This window comes from Vipera berus (genome assembly GCF_964194415.1).
Source record: "Vipera berus genome assembly, chromosome: 6".
In the NCBI taxonomy this organism is placed as follows: domain Eukaryota; kingdom Metazoa; phylum Chordata; class Lepidosauria; order Squamata; family Viperidae; genus Vipera; species Vipera berus.
The window spans coordinates 44,525,614-44,543,835 of NC_138208.1; the positions used below are offsets into that span (position 1 = coordinate 44,525,614).

Here is an 18,222-nt window from a genome sequence, read left to right on the forward strand (position 1 = left end):
AGAATATTAAGAGAGCCAGAGATCTAGGTTAGGCTCAAACAAAACAAAATGGGAAATAACTATTGTATTGTTGCCAAAGAAAACTATTTGGAGCTCTTCATGTAGTAAAAAGCAGGTAAACTCAACTCCAGGAATCTTTTGCCTTTTGTGCAACAGAGACTTACTAGGAGTACCTCCCCTTCATTTGTTTGACTTGGTATACAAAATCTTATTTTTTTTACTATTTAGGTTATATTTAATGAAGATAGGTATATTAAGGGTAGTATTTGTTCAAGTCAATTTGTTTCTTGTTTGCCTAATATACAGTTAGCTTTTCATATGACTGAGATAACCAAAGGTTTAAACAGAAAAGCTGAAAAAGACCCCTGCAGAGTTGTGGGTGGAGAGAAAAGATAGTTATCTAGTTAATTTGACTGATAAAGCAAACAATTGAAGAAGGACTTAGGAATTAATGTGAGCACAATTAATGCAGCAGTGGAAATTGGTTTGAAGATTTTTATGTAATTCCTGTTTGTAAACAGACTTGGATATAAATCAGAATCAACTACGATAAAACTTTTTTATTTCAATTTTTTATTTATAAGAGAGTGGAAACTGTATGGCAATAGCAAAATTTAAAAGTCAATACTGAAAAGCAATTTAGCTTCATTAAAACAGATTATTTATTCAATTTGTATGGCCGCCCATCTCAAACAAGTGACTCTGGGTAGCAAATAATCATAAAATCAATTAAAACACAATTCAAAAAGAAGAATTAAATGCATAGAGCAGTCAAGAAATATTATAGTCTGTAGATCTTAGCATAACTAGGAAACAGGGTCCTTCTTACACAGTCTGGGCTCCTAGCCTGGGCAAATAACTAGATCTTCAATGCCTTCCAAAGGCCAACAAGGTTGGGGCTATCCTATTCTTGGGAAGAAGGATATTCCAGAGGGCAGGTACTATTGCAGAGAAGGCATGTTTTCTGTGCCTCATCAGCCAATAATCCTTGACTGATGGGTCTGGAGCATGCCTATTCTGCCTGACTGTATTAAATGAGTAGAAGCAACTGAGAGAAGACATTCTCTAAGATAATCTGATTCCAATCATGCTCCATTTTTAAGCAGCCCTGACCAGCTAGGAGGGGCACAGACCTAACACAGAAATGGCCAAAATAATAGCTACAAGCTACAGCCTGTCCACTTCCTCAGGTTCAGTGGAATTGAACTCCTCCCAGATAACTCTACAAGATTCAGCCCTGTAGTCTCACTGGTCCTTCACCAAGGCTGCAGTCCGACTCAGAGTGAATCTGAGCGATTTTATCTTCCAGATGCTCAACACATTTCTCACAGTGACTGTGAAGATGAACCCCAGAATTATTCCAAGAAGGATCTGGGTTACCTGAAACAGGGCCGCTGGATGGCTGTTTGAGGATGTGCTAAGGAAGAAGAAATAATTATATTTCAATACCCTTACCACCATGAGGTAGATTCTAATTGCACCCTAGCTTGTTCCATCGTCTTCACTCTTTTGTTAATTGCCAGTGGCAATATAGGCAACTCTTTCCCTCTTTAACTCCCTTAGCTCCTTTGTATACTGTGGAGAGTTCCAAGATCCAAGGATGCAGAGGCTGTTCAGATGTGATCCAGTCTAAAGTTACAGCAGCTCTCCCATTTCAGGCAGGCATCAACGCTCCAGCCAAATCATGTAGCAGACCTGGAACAACCCCAAGCTCCCTCTGGAACCTAATTGATTTCATCAGTTATCAGGGCAACCCTTGCAGAGGGGTGTGTGTGTGCCAGAGAACTGGAGGTTCACCAGGAACTGATCTGACCATGATGGGAGAAAAAGTATCTCTCCCAAATTCAGAATGCTATGCCGCTGTTCTGAGAAGAAGCAGGTCAGATGTATGAACGCTATTATGTGTCAGGGCCTGAATAATTTGTAACAGGCTCATGGCTATCATGATGGCCGTGAATTCTCAAGCTACCTCTGACCCCACTCCAGAGAATACAAGATGAAGTTCCCCAAGATGATAAGCCTGAGGGATTCCACCACCAACCTGACCACAGAGTCAAGAAGCTGAGGCAGAAAGGTTGCTGTACAGCAGAGAGGCTTGTACACTAGCAGCCGTCCTGACAAATTCCCTCTTAGAGCCCAACTGAACAAACAGGTTCTCATTCCTGACAGTCTGAAGGATTAGGATATGTCTCTCAGTAGTCTCGGATGACCACTGCCATCCCACTGCCCCTACTGTGGCATCTTGGAACCAGCTTGATATATCTCAGAAAGGGGAACCTGTCCCTTTTCTCCCAGACAGGTTTTGGTAATAAATGCCTTCTCATCAAGAATTAAAGGAGGAGGAAATTATGGTGTAACCTTAGAGAAAGAGAATATAAATGCACTTATGTACTATTGTCAAAAAGATTGGAAGCTGCTTCTTTATAATCTTTTTTTCTTTTAGTTTACTTTTTCTATTTTCTTACTTATTCACCATTCTTTAATTTTTTATTTTCTAATATTTGTATTGCTTTTCTCTTGTTAAAATTTCATACACATATAAACACACACAAACACACCACATGTGAAATTTTAACAAGATTAAAAATACGTAATAATAATAAAGGTAGGATGTAGAAACTCAAAATTTAAGCTGAGAACAAACATATATAAAGGATAGGATGGCAGTACGTTGGTAGACCAAGAACCTCTCCATATATAGTTCCTAACTATAGAGTAAATAACTTTAATCTTGTTTTTGTTTTGGAATGCAAAAAGTAAGAGTTTAAGCACTGTGCAGGTAGTCCTCGACTTATGAAATTACAACGGTGCTGAATGAAGGGACTTAAGACCTCCTGCCTAAACCTGGGCCATTGCAGCACCTCTGTAGTTATTAATGGTTGCAATCTGGAGTCTTGGCAATCTGTTCGCACTTATGATGGGTTGCCAAGCCCTCTGCGGTCATGCAATCACCATTTGCAATCTTCCTTGCTGATTTCCTCGGAAAGTGTAAGGCCCGAAAGACCAAGTCCACACATGAAGGTTCAGTTTAACTGATTTATTGCTAAAAGGCTAAGCACAGGAATCTTCAGTCAGCATGTGGTTATGGTTAGATAGGTCTGTGGCAATCAAGGGAGGGTTTGGACTTAGCTAGTTTATCGCTATATAATGATTCTAGGCAGAATCCTAGAATCTTTTTTCACTTCTCCCACTGGCTCTGCCACTCCTTCTACAGCAAGTCAGCAAGAAAGGTCACAAGGCACTGCTGCAAGACTCCCTCTGGTACCTGGGCTCTGGCTGAAAATGGTCCATTGAGATCCATTTTGGGATGGACCTTTTTTCAGTTAGCCTCTGAGAGGGAGGGGAAGCTTTTCTCTGGTTCAGAAACATTGGATTTGCTGGGAAGCAAGCAAAAGTTAATGAATCATGAAACCATGAGACAAAGTTGCCCATTTTTATATGAAAAATTGAGTCCTTATCTACAGGATACATGGTGTTCCTGTGCAGTATTTTTCAAAGAAACATAGGGCTTAAAAGGAACTTGGAGGTCTTCTAATCCAATACGTATACAGATCAACTTCAATAGAGTTCAGATTATTCTGACTTGCATTCCTTATAGGTTATTGGAAGTGAAATTTAGTATGCAACTATTACATGTTAAATATAGCAAATAGTTAAAAATTAAAATTTAGCGATGCTAATTTTTGATAGGTGAGTTATGTACATTTCTTTTGTTTCTTTTCCACATGGCAAGTGTCTGTTAAATTTTTTTTCCAGGTGGCATTTTCCAGATGGCAGATGGCATTTTCCAGAGTCCAGATTTTCCAGATGGCATTCAGATGGAAATACATTTTCCAGATGGCAAAATATTTTAGCAAAATCTTCCTAAGGACTTCTATCACTTCTTAATCAGTTTAGAGCCTTGTACTCTATATCTTTGCTTATCTCAGCAATAAGCCTTGCATATTCTGTAATAAATAATAGGATGATAGCAGCTTGGAGAATTGTTGATAAAAGAGGTGGGTTCTAACCTGGAAGTGAATGGCCTTGCATCTTTATGTGTGTATGATAGGTAGAAGGGAAACCTGTAATTTCATGGAAAATGGGCAGAAGAGTAGGATAATCTTTATTTTCATTTATTTAAATAAGGGTGCTATTGCAGCATGTCTCTGAGTTCTTGTTTTGATGCATTCAGGAGTCCTGGGATGTAAGTGAACACTAGAATTTGTCAGCCTGATAAAGGTTATCAGACTATAATTGAATCAACATAATCAGATAATTGTGGTTTATATCAAAAGTTGTCATCAGGTAACACGCTACAAGAATTAACATTCCACTAGTCTTAGTAATGTGATAAAAGACTTAAAAATCAATTCTTGGGAGCCCTAAGTATTTACTTTTTTATAAACAACATCTATGCATTATCTGCTGAGTCATTGCTTTAGCCTTGGGTTGTTCCAGTTGGCCTAGGCTAAAGACAAATAATCCTGTTACATATCTACATTAGGTTTAGTGAGAATAATCAAATAGTTCTAGATTAAGTTGAATAAAAATTGCCTAACTGAAAAGAGATACAGAACAATAATTGATCCAGAAATACAGTTCCTTGAGCATTGGAAAAAAAGTTTGAACAGTAGGACTAAAATGTGCTTCTACTCTTAATTTTTTTGAGGGGGTAGGGAAAGAATCTTAGCTTTTGGAAATTTATATACTCAAGAGTGATTTGAGGACTTTTGAAGGTTTCTATTAATATTTAAAAATTAGGCAGTTATTACACTACATTATATTGCATTATGTTTACAATATTATGTAGCACAGATGCAAAATAGGCAAGAATCTCTGATATATGCTGTTATATGTATTGAATAAAATGCTTCTTTTGTCTCCATTATGTCCTTAAGCTAAAACACAAGTTGTAAACACACACGTATCTAAAAATTTTAATTTATCTGTATTGCTGGAAATGAAGGGTATATAATAAAGTTGAAATTCTTTCAAATTAAAAAGATTTAATCTTGAAAAGATAAATGACAACTAATAGAAGCAGTACTTGAAAATTAGAGAATCTATTCTCAACTGATCGAACAAGCATTTCAATTGCCAGTTACAGCTGACTTTAAATAGACCAGCTGCCTGTGTCAGCAGCATAGAGTTACCAGGGTAACAGTGGCTGTTCAAAGAAGAATGTAGCTGAGTGGGCAAGTTTTTGATCTGTAAGTTGAGGGAAAGAATTTGATGTGATCATCCGTTAGCTCTTCTACAGTAATCACACACATTCAAGTACTAAACACTATATTACTGGTGTATAGTAGCCTATAATTCTGTTGCGTTCGTATGAGGATTTTAGTTACTTCATTTTTAGGAGCTAACGAGTTTATAATAATTCTACATTTTTAGTTTTGAGGCATAGTAGTGAGACACTGCTATATACAGTATCTAACCGTAGCATTTAATTTGCAATTGCAGAGATAAAATATCTTTCCAGTTCTGGACTTCATAATTTGCCGTCTTTCAGTAAGAAGAAACATTCAGAACTGTTTTCAGGGAAAAGATCTAGGTACCCTCTGAACTGGAGATACTTATATTTGTGCCGTTAATATTACTGGCTATTCATCTTGTCTTTCACATTATTTGATTTTCTGAAACAATGATTCAAATTTGCAAAAAGGCAACATTTTCTTGTCTTCTGTACCAGGAAAAGGTAGGCAGGATTTAGACCACACATCCTATTGGTCCTCACATGCCCTCAGAGACTTTGAATATGCCTTACTGTGAATTCCGAAGCCCTGAATCCCTCTCCAAACTATTTTGCTATTCAGAAGATTGTGGGAGGGGACTAGGGTAATGCCTGGGTAAACAATACGCAGGAATGACCTTTCTCTTCATGCTCTAGTCCAGTGTTTTTCAACCTTTTTTGGGCAAAGGCACACTTGTTTCATGAAAAAAATCACGAGGCACTCCACCATTAGAAAATGTTAAAAAATTTAACTCTGTGCCTATATTGACTATATATAAAGTAATTCTCTTGAATAGGAATCAAATAAACACAAAGAAAGTATTTTATAATTACTTTTCAATTTTTCCCACGGCACACCAGGCAACATCTCGCGGCACACTAGTGTGCCGCGGAACAGTGGTTGAAAAACACTGCTCTAGTCTATACAGAATTTGGAAGCAGTTAAATCTGTAAAGATACCGAGGATTTTTCATAACCCATTAAATCTTTTCAGCTGGTTGAAGTTGATCGGAGCACATTATTGCTTCTTTTCCCCTGTCCTATGCAACTTCTTCCCCTTCATGGATTACTGCCTTGTCGTGGCGAAGGGGCTTGCGTAATTCAATGAAGCTATGAGCTATGCCGTGCAGGGCCACCCAAGACGGAAAGGTCATAGCAGAGAGTTCTGACAAAACGTGTTCCACTGGAGAAGGAAATGGCAACCCACTCCAGTATCTTTGCCATGAAAACCCTATGGACAGTACCAAAAGGCAAAACGATATGACGCTGGAAGATGAGCCCCTCAGGTCGGAAGGCGTCCAATATGCTACTGGGGAAGAGCAGAGGGCCAGTACTAGTAGCGCCAGAAAGAATGAAGCGACTGGGCCAAAGCCGAAAGGACGCTCAGCTGTGGATATGTCTGGTGGTGAAAGGAAAGTCCGATGCTGTAAAGATTTTTTCTCCATAGGAACCTGGAATGTAAGATCCATGAATCAAGGAAAGCTGGACGTGGTCAAACAAGAGATGACAAGACTGAACATCGACATCTTAGGTATCAGCGAACTAAAATGGACAGGAATGGGTGAATTTAATTCAGATGACCATCAGGTATACTACTGCGGGCAAGAATCCCTCAGAAGAAATGGAGTAGCCTTCATAGTCAATAAAAGAGTAGGAAAAGCAATACTGGGATACAATCCTCAAAATGACAGAATGATCTCAGTTCGAATCCAAGGCAAACCATTCAATATCACAGTAGTCCAAGTCTATGCCCCAACCACCGGTGCTGAAGAGGATGAAATTGACCGGTTCTATGAAGCCCTACAGCACCTTATAGAACTAACACCCAAAAATGATGTCCTTATCATCATGGGGGATTGGAATGCTAAAGTAGGAAGCCAAAAGATAACTGGAATAACAGGCAAGTTTGGCCTTGGAGTACAAAATGAAGCAGGGCACAGGCTGATAGAATTTTGTCAAGAGAATACGATGGTCATAGCAAACACTCTTTTCCAACAACCCAAGAGACGGCTCTACACATGGACATCACCAGACGGTCAACACAGAAATCAGATTGACTATATGCTCTGCAGCCAAAGATGGAGAAGCTCTATACAGTCAGTAAAAACAAGACCAGGAGCTGACTGTGGCTCAGACCATGAGCTTCTCCTTGCAAAGTTTAAGCTTAAACTGAAGAAAGTAGGGAAAAGCACTAGGCCACTCAGGTATGAATTAAATCATATCCCTGTTGAATATACAGTAGAGGTGACAAATAGATTTAAGGAATTAGATCTGATAGACAGAGTGCCTGAAGAACTATGGACAGAGGTTCGCGACATTGTACAACAGGTAGCAACCAAAACCATCCCAAAGAAAAAGAAATGCAAGAAAGCAAAATGGCTGTCTGAGGAAGCTTTGCAAATAGCTGAGGGAAGGAGGGAAGCGAAAGGCAAGGGAGAAAAACATAGATATGCCCAACTGAATGCAGAATTCCAAAGAATAGCTAGAAGAGATAAGAATGCCTTCTTAAATGAACAGTGCAAAGAAATAGAAGAAAACAATAGAATAGGGAGGACCAGAGATCTTTTCAAGAAAATTGGAGAGATGAAGGGAACGTTTAATGCAAAAATGGGCATGATAAAGGACCAAAATGGCAGGGACCTAACAGAGGCAGAAGAGATTAAGAAGAGGTGGCAAAATTACACAGAAGAACTATACAAGAATGAGCTTAACGTCCCAGATAATCACAATGAGGTGGTCACTGACCTCGAGCCAGACATCCTAGAATGTGAAGTGAAGTGGGCCTTAGAAAAGCTGAGCAACAACAAAGCTAGTGGAGGTGACAATATTCCAGCTGAGCTATTCAAAATCTTAAAAGACAGTGCAGTAAAAGTGCTACACTCAATTTGCCAGCAAATTTGGAAAACTCAACAGTGGCCACAGGATTGGAAAAGATCAGTTTACATCCCAATTCCAAAGAAAGGCAGTGCCAAAGAATGTTCAAACTATCGCACCATTGCACTCATTTCTCATGCTAGTAAACTCATGCTTAAAATCCTACAAGCTAGACTTCAGCAGTATGTGGATCGAGAACTACCAGAAGTACAGGCAGGATTTCGAAGAGGCAGAGGAACTAGAGATCAAATTGCCAACATACGCTGGATCATGGAGAAAGCTAGGGAGTTCCAGAAAAACATCTACTTCTGCTTCATTGACTATGCTAAAGCCTTTGATTGTGTGGATCATAACAAACTGTGGCAAGTTCTTAAAGAGATGGGAGTACCAGATCATCTTATTTGTCTCTTGAGAAACCTATATGCGGGTCAAGAAGCAACAGTGAGAACTGGACATGGAACCACTGATTGGTTCAAAATTGGGAAAGGAGTCCGGCAAGGCTGTATACTGTCGCCCTGCCTATTTAACTTATATGCAGAGCACATCATGAGAAAGGCAGGGCTAGATGAATCAAAAGTTGGAATTAAGATTGCCGGAAGAAATATCAACAACCTAAGATACGCAGATGATACCACTCTAATGGCAGAAAGTGAAGAAGAACTAAAGAGCCTCTTGTTGCGGGTGAAGAAGGAGAGTGCAAAACTTGGGTTGAAACTTAACATTAAGAAAACCAAGATCATGGCATCTGGCCCTCTCAATTCCTGGCAAATAGATGGGGAAGAAATGGAGGTAGTGACAGATTTTATTTTCCTGGGTTCCAAGATCACTGCAGATGGGGACTGTAGCCAAGAAATTAAAAGACGCTTGCTCCTGGGGAGGAAAGCCATGGCAAATCTAGACAGCACACTAAAAAGCAGAGACATCACCCTGTCAACAAAAGTGCGTATAGTCAAGGCTATGGTCTTCCCAGTTGCAATATATGGCAGTGAAAGTTGGACCATAAGAAAGGCTGAGCGCCAAAGAATTGAGGCCTTTGAACTCTGGTGCTGGAGAAGACTCCTGCGAGTCCCTTGGACTGCAAGGCGATCAAACCGGTCAGTCCTAGAGGAGATCAACCCTGACTGCTCTTTAGAAGGCCAGATCCTGAAGCTAAAACTCAAATACTTTGGCCACCTAATGAGAAGGAAGGACTCACTGGAGAAGAGCCTAATGCTGGGAAAGATCGAGGGCAAGAGAAGAAGGGGACGACAGAGAATGAGGTGGCTGGATGGAGTCACTGAAGCAGTAGGCGTGAGCTTAAATGGACTCCAGAAGATGGTAGAGGACAGGAAGGCCTGGAGGAATGTTGTCCATAGGGTCGCGATGGGTCGGACACGACTTCGCAGCTAACAACAATGCAACTTCTTAATCATAGTCAGTGACTTCTGCAGGAAAGACATCCTAATGTGGTATTCTCAGAAATCTTTTCCAACACCAAAGTTCTTTCTACTTCTTCACAGTCCAACTTTCACTTCCATAGACTGTCATTGGGAAAACCATTGAATGATTCTGATCTTTGTATGTACCGACACATCGCGACACCTTAATATTTTTTTCCCCAAGGCCTTCATTTCTGTTCTAGCAGTATGGAATATTTATTGACTGCTTCTTCCTTTATTGTTCATAGTCAATCCTAAAAGGCATGAGCTGTCCACCAGTTCAATTTATTTGTTGTCAGGTCTAAGATTTCTTGCATTTAGTACCCATTGCATTTAGCTTGGCCTTTTTTATATTTACCTTTAATTCCATATTTCACTGTGCTTCTTGACTTTTGTTAATAGAATTTCCATGTCACTTGCATTTTCATTTCTCAGCATAGTGGAGGTTATTGTTTCATTCTCCAAGTTTAAAACCACATTCATTTTCCAATCTAGCTTGTCTCAATATATATTCAGCATACAGGCTGAATAAGTAAAAGATATATAGTTTTGTCTCATTCCTTTGCTGACTTGGAGCCTGTCTGTTTTTCTATCTTCTGTTTAGATTAAGGCATTTGTAGCTGTGTACTAAATTTGCATGAGGACAATGAAATATATTATGTGAACTGCCATTTTTCAAATGTAATGGAGTAATGCTCTACACACACACACACACACAAATTATTTTTCCCAAAATTATAATTTTTAAAAGTAAACGCTAATAGGCACCAACCTGTTTCTATAAGTTTGACTATGCTGGAATGATACAGGAAGTGTGAAAAATAGTTGAATAATTTTTTGAATAATTTCTGTATTTTGTTTTATTAGGAGAATGTCAGGAGTGCCATCCTGGTATGCCATGCTTTGCTTGCTGCCAGTCTGCTATACATAGTGGGGGCAAGAACTGCGGGGTGGGATAAGGGGGGGGTTAGTAGGAGAGGAATCGAAACGTATGCCTCATGCCGCCCTGTGAGAGCCTCTGGCAGTTCCAAGGTTACACTACAGTATGGTTCCAAGGTTACAATTGGACACCTAGAGATAACCCAGGGGGAAGGTGGGAGCAAGGGAAGTGTGAACCATATGCTTTGCATGTGAAAATCTCAGATCCGACTTTGCATCTCTGGAACCACTTGGCTATATTGAAGTGTACTTTCGCAAACAATGGATTCGAGAGTCTTTCTTTTCTAATTGTCTAAGTTGGGACAGTTGACACAGAGCTTCTAATGTTTGATGAAGTTATGAATTATGAAGAAGATCTCAGAAAGATTCTGACTTTATCATCTGTGAGATGGCGTTGTTTCATGATTTCAGCTTTCTTTCTTCAAAATGTTGAATTACTTTTTTTACAAATGGGCAAATTCAGCTAAACCTCCTTTTTAACAACTCTTTCAGGATTATACTAAGGTGTTGGGGGATGTAGTCTTAACTTTTCTGAGCCTTTTATTGTTGTGGTATTTAAAGAAAGGTTCCAAACTAAATGTAGTCTCATGTTCTGAAAATAAGCAGCTGTAGCACTCTTTCCTATAAACTTAATTTTTTTTATAAAAGTAAAAAACTGTTCATGCTACTTTTAAGCCAGTCTTTATGGCATTAGGTATCAAAAATATAATACAGGTAGTCCTTGACTTATAACCACAATTGAGCCAAAAATTTCTCTTGTTAGGTGAGACATTTGTTAAATGAGTTTTGCCCCATTTTACGACATTTCTTGGCACCGACAGCCCCGCCCAGGAGGTCCACTTCTTCTGGGGCTGAAGGAGAAGCTTCATTCTGCAGCTGCATTCTGGCCTGCATTTTGTAGCCAGGCCTTTCTAGAAGGTCTCTGCAGCCGAGTACTGAGCAATGGATTCAATCCATAGCTCGGTTCTTGGCTGCAGAGGTCTTGGAGAACTGAGCTATGGATTGAATCTATAGCTCAGTTCTCAGCTGCAGTGGCCTTCTGGAAAGGCCTGTAACTGAGAAATCTAGGTCTGGCTGCAGAAGATGCCTCAGAAGAAGTGGGCCAGCGAGGAGAGGCCTGGCTGCAAGGTAAGTGGGTGCGGGACACCTGGGGCAACTCCACCCCCCTCACCCTAGCTTGATTTTTAGGTGTGTGTCTCGCCCCAAAACTAAGTCTTATTTTTGGGGTAGGGCTTATATTAGGCCCACCCCCAAAAATCAAGCTAGGGCTTATTTTTAGGGTAGGCCTTATTTTCAGGGAAACACAGTACGAACCATCTGAATTTTGATCACATGACCATGGGAAAGTTGCAAAGGTTGTAACTGAAAAATGGTTATAAGTCACTTTTTCAATGCTATTGTAACTTTGAATGGTCACTAAATGAACTATTGTGAGTCGAGGACTACCTGTACTTAAGTTTAATATTAACACATTTCTCTCCTTGCCCCCTTAATATTTATATTGACAAATTGTTTCTAATGCAAGAAGTTTGAAGTTTAAAGGAAGTAATTTCATTTCTACTCATCCAGTCTGGTTCAGCAGGATGGGCATGCATTGGCTAAGGAGTACTGATTGGCAAGGGCCAAGAGGCCTTCCTTTTCTCCTGTAGTGCCCGCCATATGGAATATTCTCCCTCTGGAGATTAGACCCTGACCCTGCAGTCTTTTTGTAGACCAGTAAAGACCAGGTTCTGTGCACAGGCCTGGGACCCTGAGTGTGTGAAGAGCCTGTTTCATGGCTGTATTAGCATTACTGACTGTTATTTCTCTCAAATGCTATGTATTTTGATTCTTGAATTCAAAATATTATTTTTATACTATTTGTTATTGTTCAGTGCTGAGATGGGCAGCTTTTCAAACTGATTAAATAAATAGAATCTAACTCTACTGTCCCAGTAGCATTTAATTTAAATTTGCTACTTAAATACTAGCATCTAGATATTAATCCACACAATTATTAGAACCAATCAGATTTGATACATCATGGTTAAAAGCTAAAATGTGGTTTAGTGAGAGATGGCTAGATGTACAAAGATAGTTTTCTTAAGCCAAACCTATCTGGCAGTTTGCTGTGCATTGTCTAAACTATCACTACTAAATTGTTTTTCCATTCCTTTGTCCTAACTTACCAACCACAATTAGGACTGGCAAATCTACTGCTAAGCAACATGGTTGTAAAGTGAAACATGACTACACCCAGCTTACAGCATCCATTCTGATTGCAGTCATTAAGTGAATCATCATAATTACAATATTAATGGCTATCTTAATGTAATTTAAGTACAAGATAAGACACTACATATGATTTGCTAATCTAGGCTGAGGAAAGCAATATATAGCTCTCCTAATGTTGAACTACAACCCTTTAGCCAATATAGTAGAGGGTACAGGATGACAGGAATTGCAGTACAATATTGTGAGGGATGAGTGTTGACCGCTTTAGCAGAATGTACAGGAATCAACACTACATACCTAGCTTTTAATAGAATGGCATGTTGATTGTGCAGTGCTATTCACTATACAGAAATCAAGAATGCTGGATGCAAAATACCTAAAACTTTTTCTGAATATGCTCTATTAAAATAAATGTGCAAAAGCTATCATCACATGACTTTGACAGAAGAGCTCCCAGAGGAGTGTCTTCCTGTACACTGAACTCAAACAGTAGTTTCTTTTTTGTTACATATAAAAAAACATATACCCTATAGTGGCTGTTCATTAGGAATATAAATTAGTAATGGTTTAGAACAGAATAGTAACCACCGTTTTGTTTCAGAGCGTTTTTTTATTTCAAGCTGTTGTCTTAATTTGTTTTACAGTTTGTTCAAACTTTCATTTATAAATCAAGCAACTGTCTGGAAAGAAAACATGATGTTTTGAAGTATGAAAGGATTACTATTGCTATATCAGTGGCTACGAATATTAATGGCCAAATCTAGGTGAGTATATTTACTTTCAGTCAGATGTTTCTCTACCAGAATCTGAACTCATCCTGTATATGAATTACAAGGTATACAGTTGTTATATTTCCTGGTCTGTAAGTAGATGGAATGTAAGTAGTTCTTGCCCCAAAATGGAGTTTTTATTGTGCTTTTTAATTAGCTAAAAAGATTGTAGTTATTTGATAATACAAATTGTGGTTTTTCCAGCTTTTATTTTCTTGCTCAAGTAATTTCTGTGGCAGTAAGCACTTTTGCCAGTTTACTATTGTATTCTAGCTATAACCCTTTTTTAGAAAGAGATACTCGCATTACCTTTCTGCTAGAACATGTACATCTTAACATTTCTCCATCCAAACATTTTACCAAGGCATATACACATTGATCTATTTGCTCTAATTTTTCATTATTTGTGTAAAACCTGCAGCATTTGCTTTTCTTTTCCATTTTAAGATCTTGTTACATGAAGCAGTCTTTGAGCTTTCTTGTCTGGACTGAGAGTATTAATTGGGGTTTTAAATTGGATTTTAATTGGGGTTTTATATTCAAGGTCTAAATGTAATTATTTTAACTGTTCTTAATTTTTGTAATTGTATTGTTATTTTAAAAAACCTTGTGAACCGCCCTGAGTCCTATGGGAGAAGGGCGGTATATAAGTCTGATAAAGATAAAGATAATGTTTGCTGCAAATCATTTAGCTTCATTAAATTCTGCCCAGCACTTTCCTCAAGGATACTTAATAAACTAAGTTTCATATAACTTTTGCATTCGCCCTTGTTACCTTTCCTTTTGTATAGGGAAACATCAAGAGCATTATTATTAAATTAATTATTATTAAAAATACAATATTTTAGAAATATGGAGTTCCTTGTTCATTATTCAAGCATTTAAACATAATATATTTAACGCATCTTTACATTTGATCTCTTTATATTTCTTTATAATATCTATCATGTTTTTTAATACTTTGCAGTTATTTGCATTTTATTTTCCATTCTTTATATTGCATTTGTCTTTAAAACAATTCTCTTTACTGCACTATAGTAATCACACGGTCTTCTAAAGAAGTCATGGGTAGCTGTTGTAGCTGTCCTGATAAAGAAGCAGTCCCTGATAACCATCGAAACAAATTTAAGGTACAATTCTATATGGAAACTTTTGAGCGCAAAGTTCTTACTTGGGATTGTCAAAGAAAAATATTAATGATGGAGATTTGTGTGGTAATTTTTAAAAACCGACTCAATTTTCAAGTTGATTGTTAAAGTAAGAGCTAAGTAAGGTTGAGATACAGTGCTAGGCAATCTGTTTGCTATATTTTGGACTATAACTCCCATTAGTGCAGAAGTAATGCTTGTAGATTTTGAGCACTGTAAATCAAATAATTGCAAAAAATCATACTTCATACTCTGCTATATTATCTGTGCTACTTAGTGTATAGAATGTCTCTATTATTTACCACAGAAATTCTTTGGATATTTTCTTCTGTAACATTTTCAGACTAGAAACAGTTGATATAATAATTCATATCACCAAATCTTTGGGATAAATTGTATCTATTTAAACCCACTGAAATGGATGATGGAAAGATATGAAATATATTTTGTGACATGTAGAAACATGTTCATATTTTGGGAATAAATAAAATACCAATGAGCTACAGTCATGGCCGAAATTGTTGGCACCCCAGAAATTTTTCAAGAAAATCAAGTATTTCTCACAGAAAAGTATTGCAGGAACACATGTTTTGCTATACACAGGTTTATTCCCTTTGTGTGTATTGGAACACAACAAAAAAGGGAGGAAAAAGCAAATTGGACATAATGTCAAAGAAAACTCCAAAAATGGGCTGGACAAAATTATTGGCACCCTTAACTTAATATTTGGTTGCACACCCTTTGGAAAAAATAACTGAAATCAGTCGCTTCCTATAACCATCAATAAGCTTCTTACACCTCTCACCCGGAATTTTGGACCACTCTTCCTTTGCAAACTGCTCCAGGTCTCTCTTATTGGAAGGGCGCCTTTTCCCAACAGCAATTTTAAGATCTCTCCACAGGTGTTCAATGGGATTCAGATCTGGACTCATTGCTGGCCACTTCAGAACTCTCTAGCACTTTCTTGCCATCCATTTCTGGGTGCTTTTTGACGTATGTTTGGGGTCATTGTCCTGCTGGAAGACCCAAGATCTCGGACGCAAACCCAGCTTTCTGACACTGGGCTCTACAGTGCGACCCAAAATCCTTTGGTAATCCTCAGATTTCATGATGCCTTGCACACATTCAAGGCACCCAGTGCCAGAGGCAGCAAAACAACCCCAAAACATCATTGAACCTCCACTACATTTCACTGTAGGTACTGTGTTCTTTTCTTTGTAGGCCTCATTTCATTTTCGGTAAACAGTAGAATGATGTGCTTTCCCAAAAAGCTCTATCTTGGTCTCATCTGTCCACGACGTTTTCCCAGAAGGATTTTGGCTTAGTCAAGTACATTTTGGCAAACTGTAATCTTGCTTTTTTATGTCTCTGTGTCAGCAGTGGGGTCCTCCTGGGTCTCCTGCCATAGCGTTTCATTTCATTTAAATGTCGACGGATAGTTCGCGCTGACACTGATGCTCCCTGAGCCTGCAGGACAGCTTGCATTCCTTTGAAACTTGTTTGGGGCTGCTTATCCACCATCCGGACTATCATGCGTTGCAACCTTTCATCAATTTTTCTTTTCCGTCCACGACCAGGGAGATTAGCTACAGTACCATGGGTTGCAAACTTCTTGATAATGTTGCGCACTGTGGAAAAAGGCAAATCTAGATCTCTGGAGATGGACTTGTAACCTTGAGATTGTTGATATTTGTCCACAATTTTGGTTCTCAAAATCCTCAGACAGTTCTCTTCTCCTCTTTCTGTTGTCCATGCTTCGTGTGGCACACTCAGACACACAATGCAAAGACTAAGTGAACTTCTCTCCTTTTTATCTGCTTACAGGTGTGATTTTTATATTGCCCACACCTTTTACTTGCTCCAGGTGAGTTTAAAGGAGCATCACATGCTTGAAACAATCTTATTTATCCACAATTTTGAAGGGTGCCAATAATATTGTCCAGCCCATTTTTGGAGTTTTGTTTGACATTATGTCCAATTTGCTTTTTTCCTCCCTTTTTTTGTTGTGTTCCAATACACACAAAGGGAATAAATCTGTGTATAGCAAAACATGTGTTCCTGCAATACTTTTCTGTGAGAAATACTTGATTTTCTGGAAAAATTTCTGGGGTGCCAACAATTTTGGCCATGACTGTATGTATTATAATTATGCTAAGTTTATTTTCTGTTATTTAGCAGTTTTTAATGAATATTTACTCAATTATATTTAGTAAAGTATATGGTTGTGCATAAATAAATATTTGAGCTTGATTATGTGAATCATATGTTTATTTTTTTGAAAAATATATTTTCTAGGTTATTAATGTGGATGATGATGGTAATGAATTGGGCTCTGGTATAATGGAACTTACAGATACAGAATTAATCTTGTATACCCGTAAACGGGATTCTGTCAAATGGCATTATCTCTGTCTGCGCCGTTATGGCTATGATTCCAATCTTTTCTCGTTTGAAAGTGGTCGAAGATGTCAAACTGGACCAGGTATGTATAAAGTAACTCCCTATTTTATAAGTCTGTTAAATGGAATTCATATATAAGGTAAAGCTAATAGTATTGGTGACATATGAAGACTTAGAAATACACAGTATTAACCAACCTAGATCAACTGTACTTAGTCGATCTAAATGAATTATTTGATCTAAATGAAATCCCTGTTGTGGATACAGTTATTCTTTTGAGCTTCTGAAGAGCTCTGGCAAGTTCAAAGCCCTACTGATAACCTACTGACAAGGCAGAAGGCCAGTGTTTGCTATCCCATAGTTTTAAAAACTTCTATTTCAGGCAAATGGAAAAAGTATATTTAGATCAATGTGAGAGCTGGCTGAATGTTGTGTCTGGCAGAGGGATGGGTACATCAAAGAAAGTCTGGAAGCTTAGTCCTGCTCATCTGCTTTTTGCCTCCCCCCTTGTCCCTATTTTAGGCCTTTCCAAAACCAGAGATAACCAGTGACAGAAAGAACCTGGCATGAAAGGAAATTAGGAATGGTATCTTATCAGATTCCCCCTCTTTACCATAAGGTTGAAACTATACTATATACAGTATTTGGAGAAGGAAACCCAACCTTTTCATCCTGAAATGTGTCCTGCAACATAGGATTATGTTGTTAAGGAGGTTTATTGACATTAAGACAGTATTAACCTAATTGGCGTTCGCTGATCAATAAAATAATTTTAGAGTCATGTTTCCGTTGACCTGCACACCATCAGTTGAATGATTTTATTTATTTATTAATTTATTTAATTGGATTTATATACCGCCCTTTTCCGCAGGACTCAGGGCGGTTTACAGGGTATTTAAAACAGGAAATACAAAAGTTAAAAACAATTAAAAATAATTACAACAGTCCCTGAAAAAGTAAAAAAACCCAATTAAAATTAAAATTAAGATTCTCAGCCTGGGCCAGAGAGCTCGAAGAGCCAGGTCTTCAGGTCCCGGCGGAATGAACGGAGGTCGGGGGCAGTCCTAAGCTCCACGGGCAGCTGGTTCCAGAGGGCAGGCGCACCCACTGAGAAGGCCCTCCCCCTGAGTGTTACCCGCCGGCAATCTTTTACCGGCGGTACCCTGAGAAGTCCCTCCCTGTGGGAGCGCACTGGACGAAGGGAGCTTGATGCCGGCAGCAGGTGTTCCCTCAGATATCTCAGA

General features: G+C 38.6%; 1 protein-coding gene across 1 annotated transcript in view; it reads left to right on the forward strand.

Annotated features, from left to right (window-relative positions):
• Window positions 1–18,222, forward strand: part of FRS2 (fibroblast growth factor receptor substrate 2) — a 48,463-nt gene that overhangs the window by 12,150 nt on the left and 18,091 nt on the right. Inside the window, exons 2-4 of the mRNA XM_081330955.1 lie at window positions 13,305–13,424; window positions 14,469–14,560; window positions 16,874–17,060. Coding sequence (XP_081187081.1) covers window positions 14,495–14,560; window positions 16,874–17,060 — 253 coding nt within the window. The 5' untranslated portion in view covers window positions 13,305–13,424; window positions 14,469–14,494. The remainder of the gene's footprint in view (window positions 1–13,304; window positions 13,425–14,468; window positions 14,561–16,873; window positions 17,061–18,222) is intronic.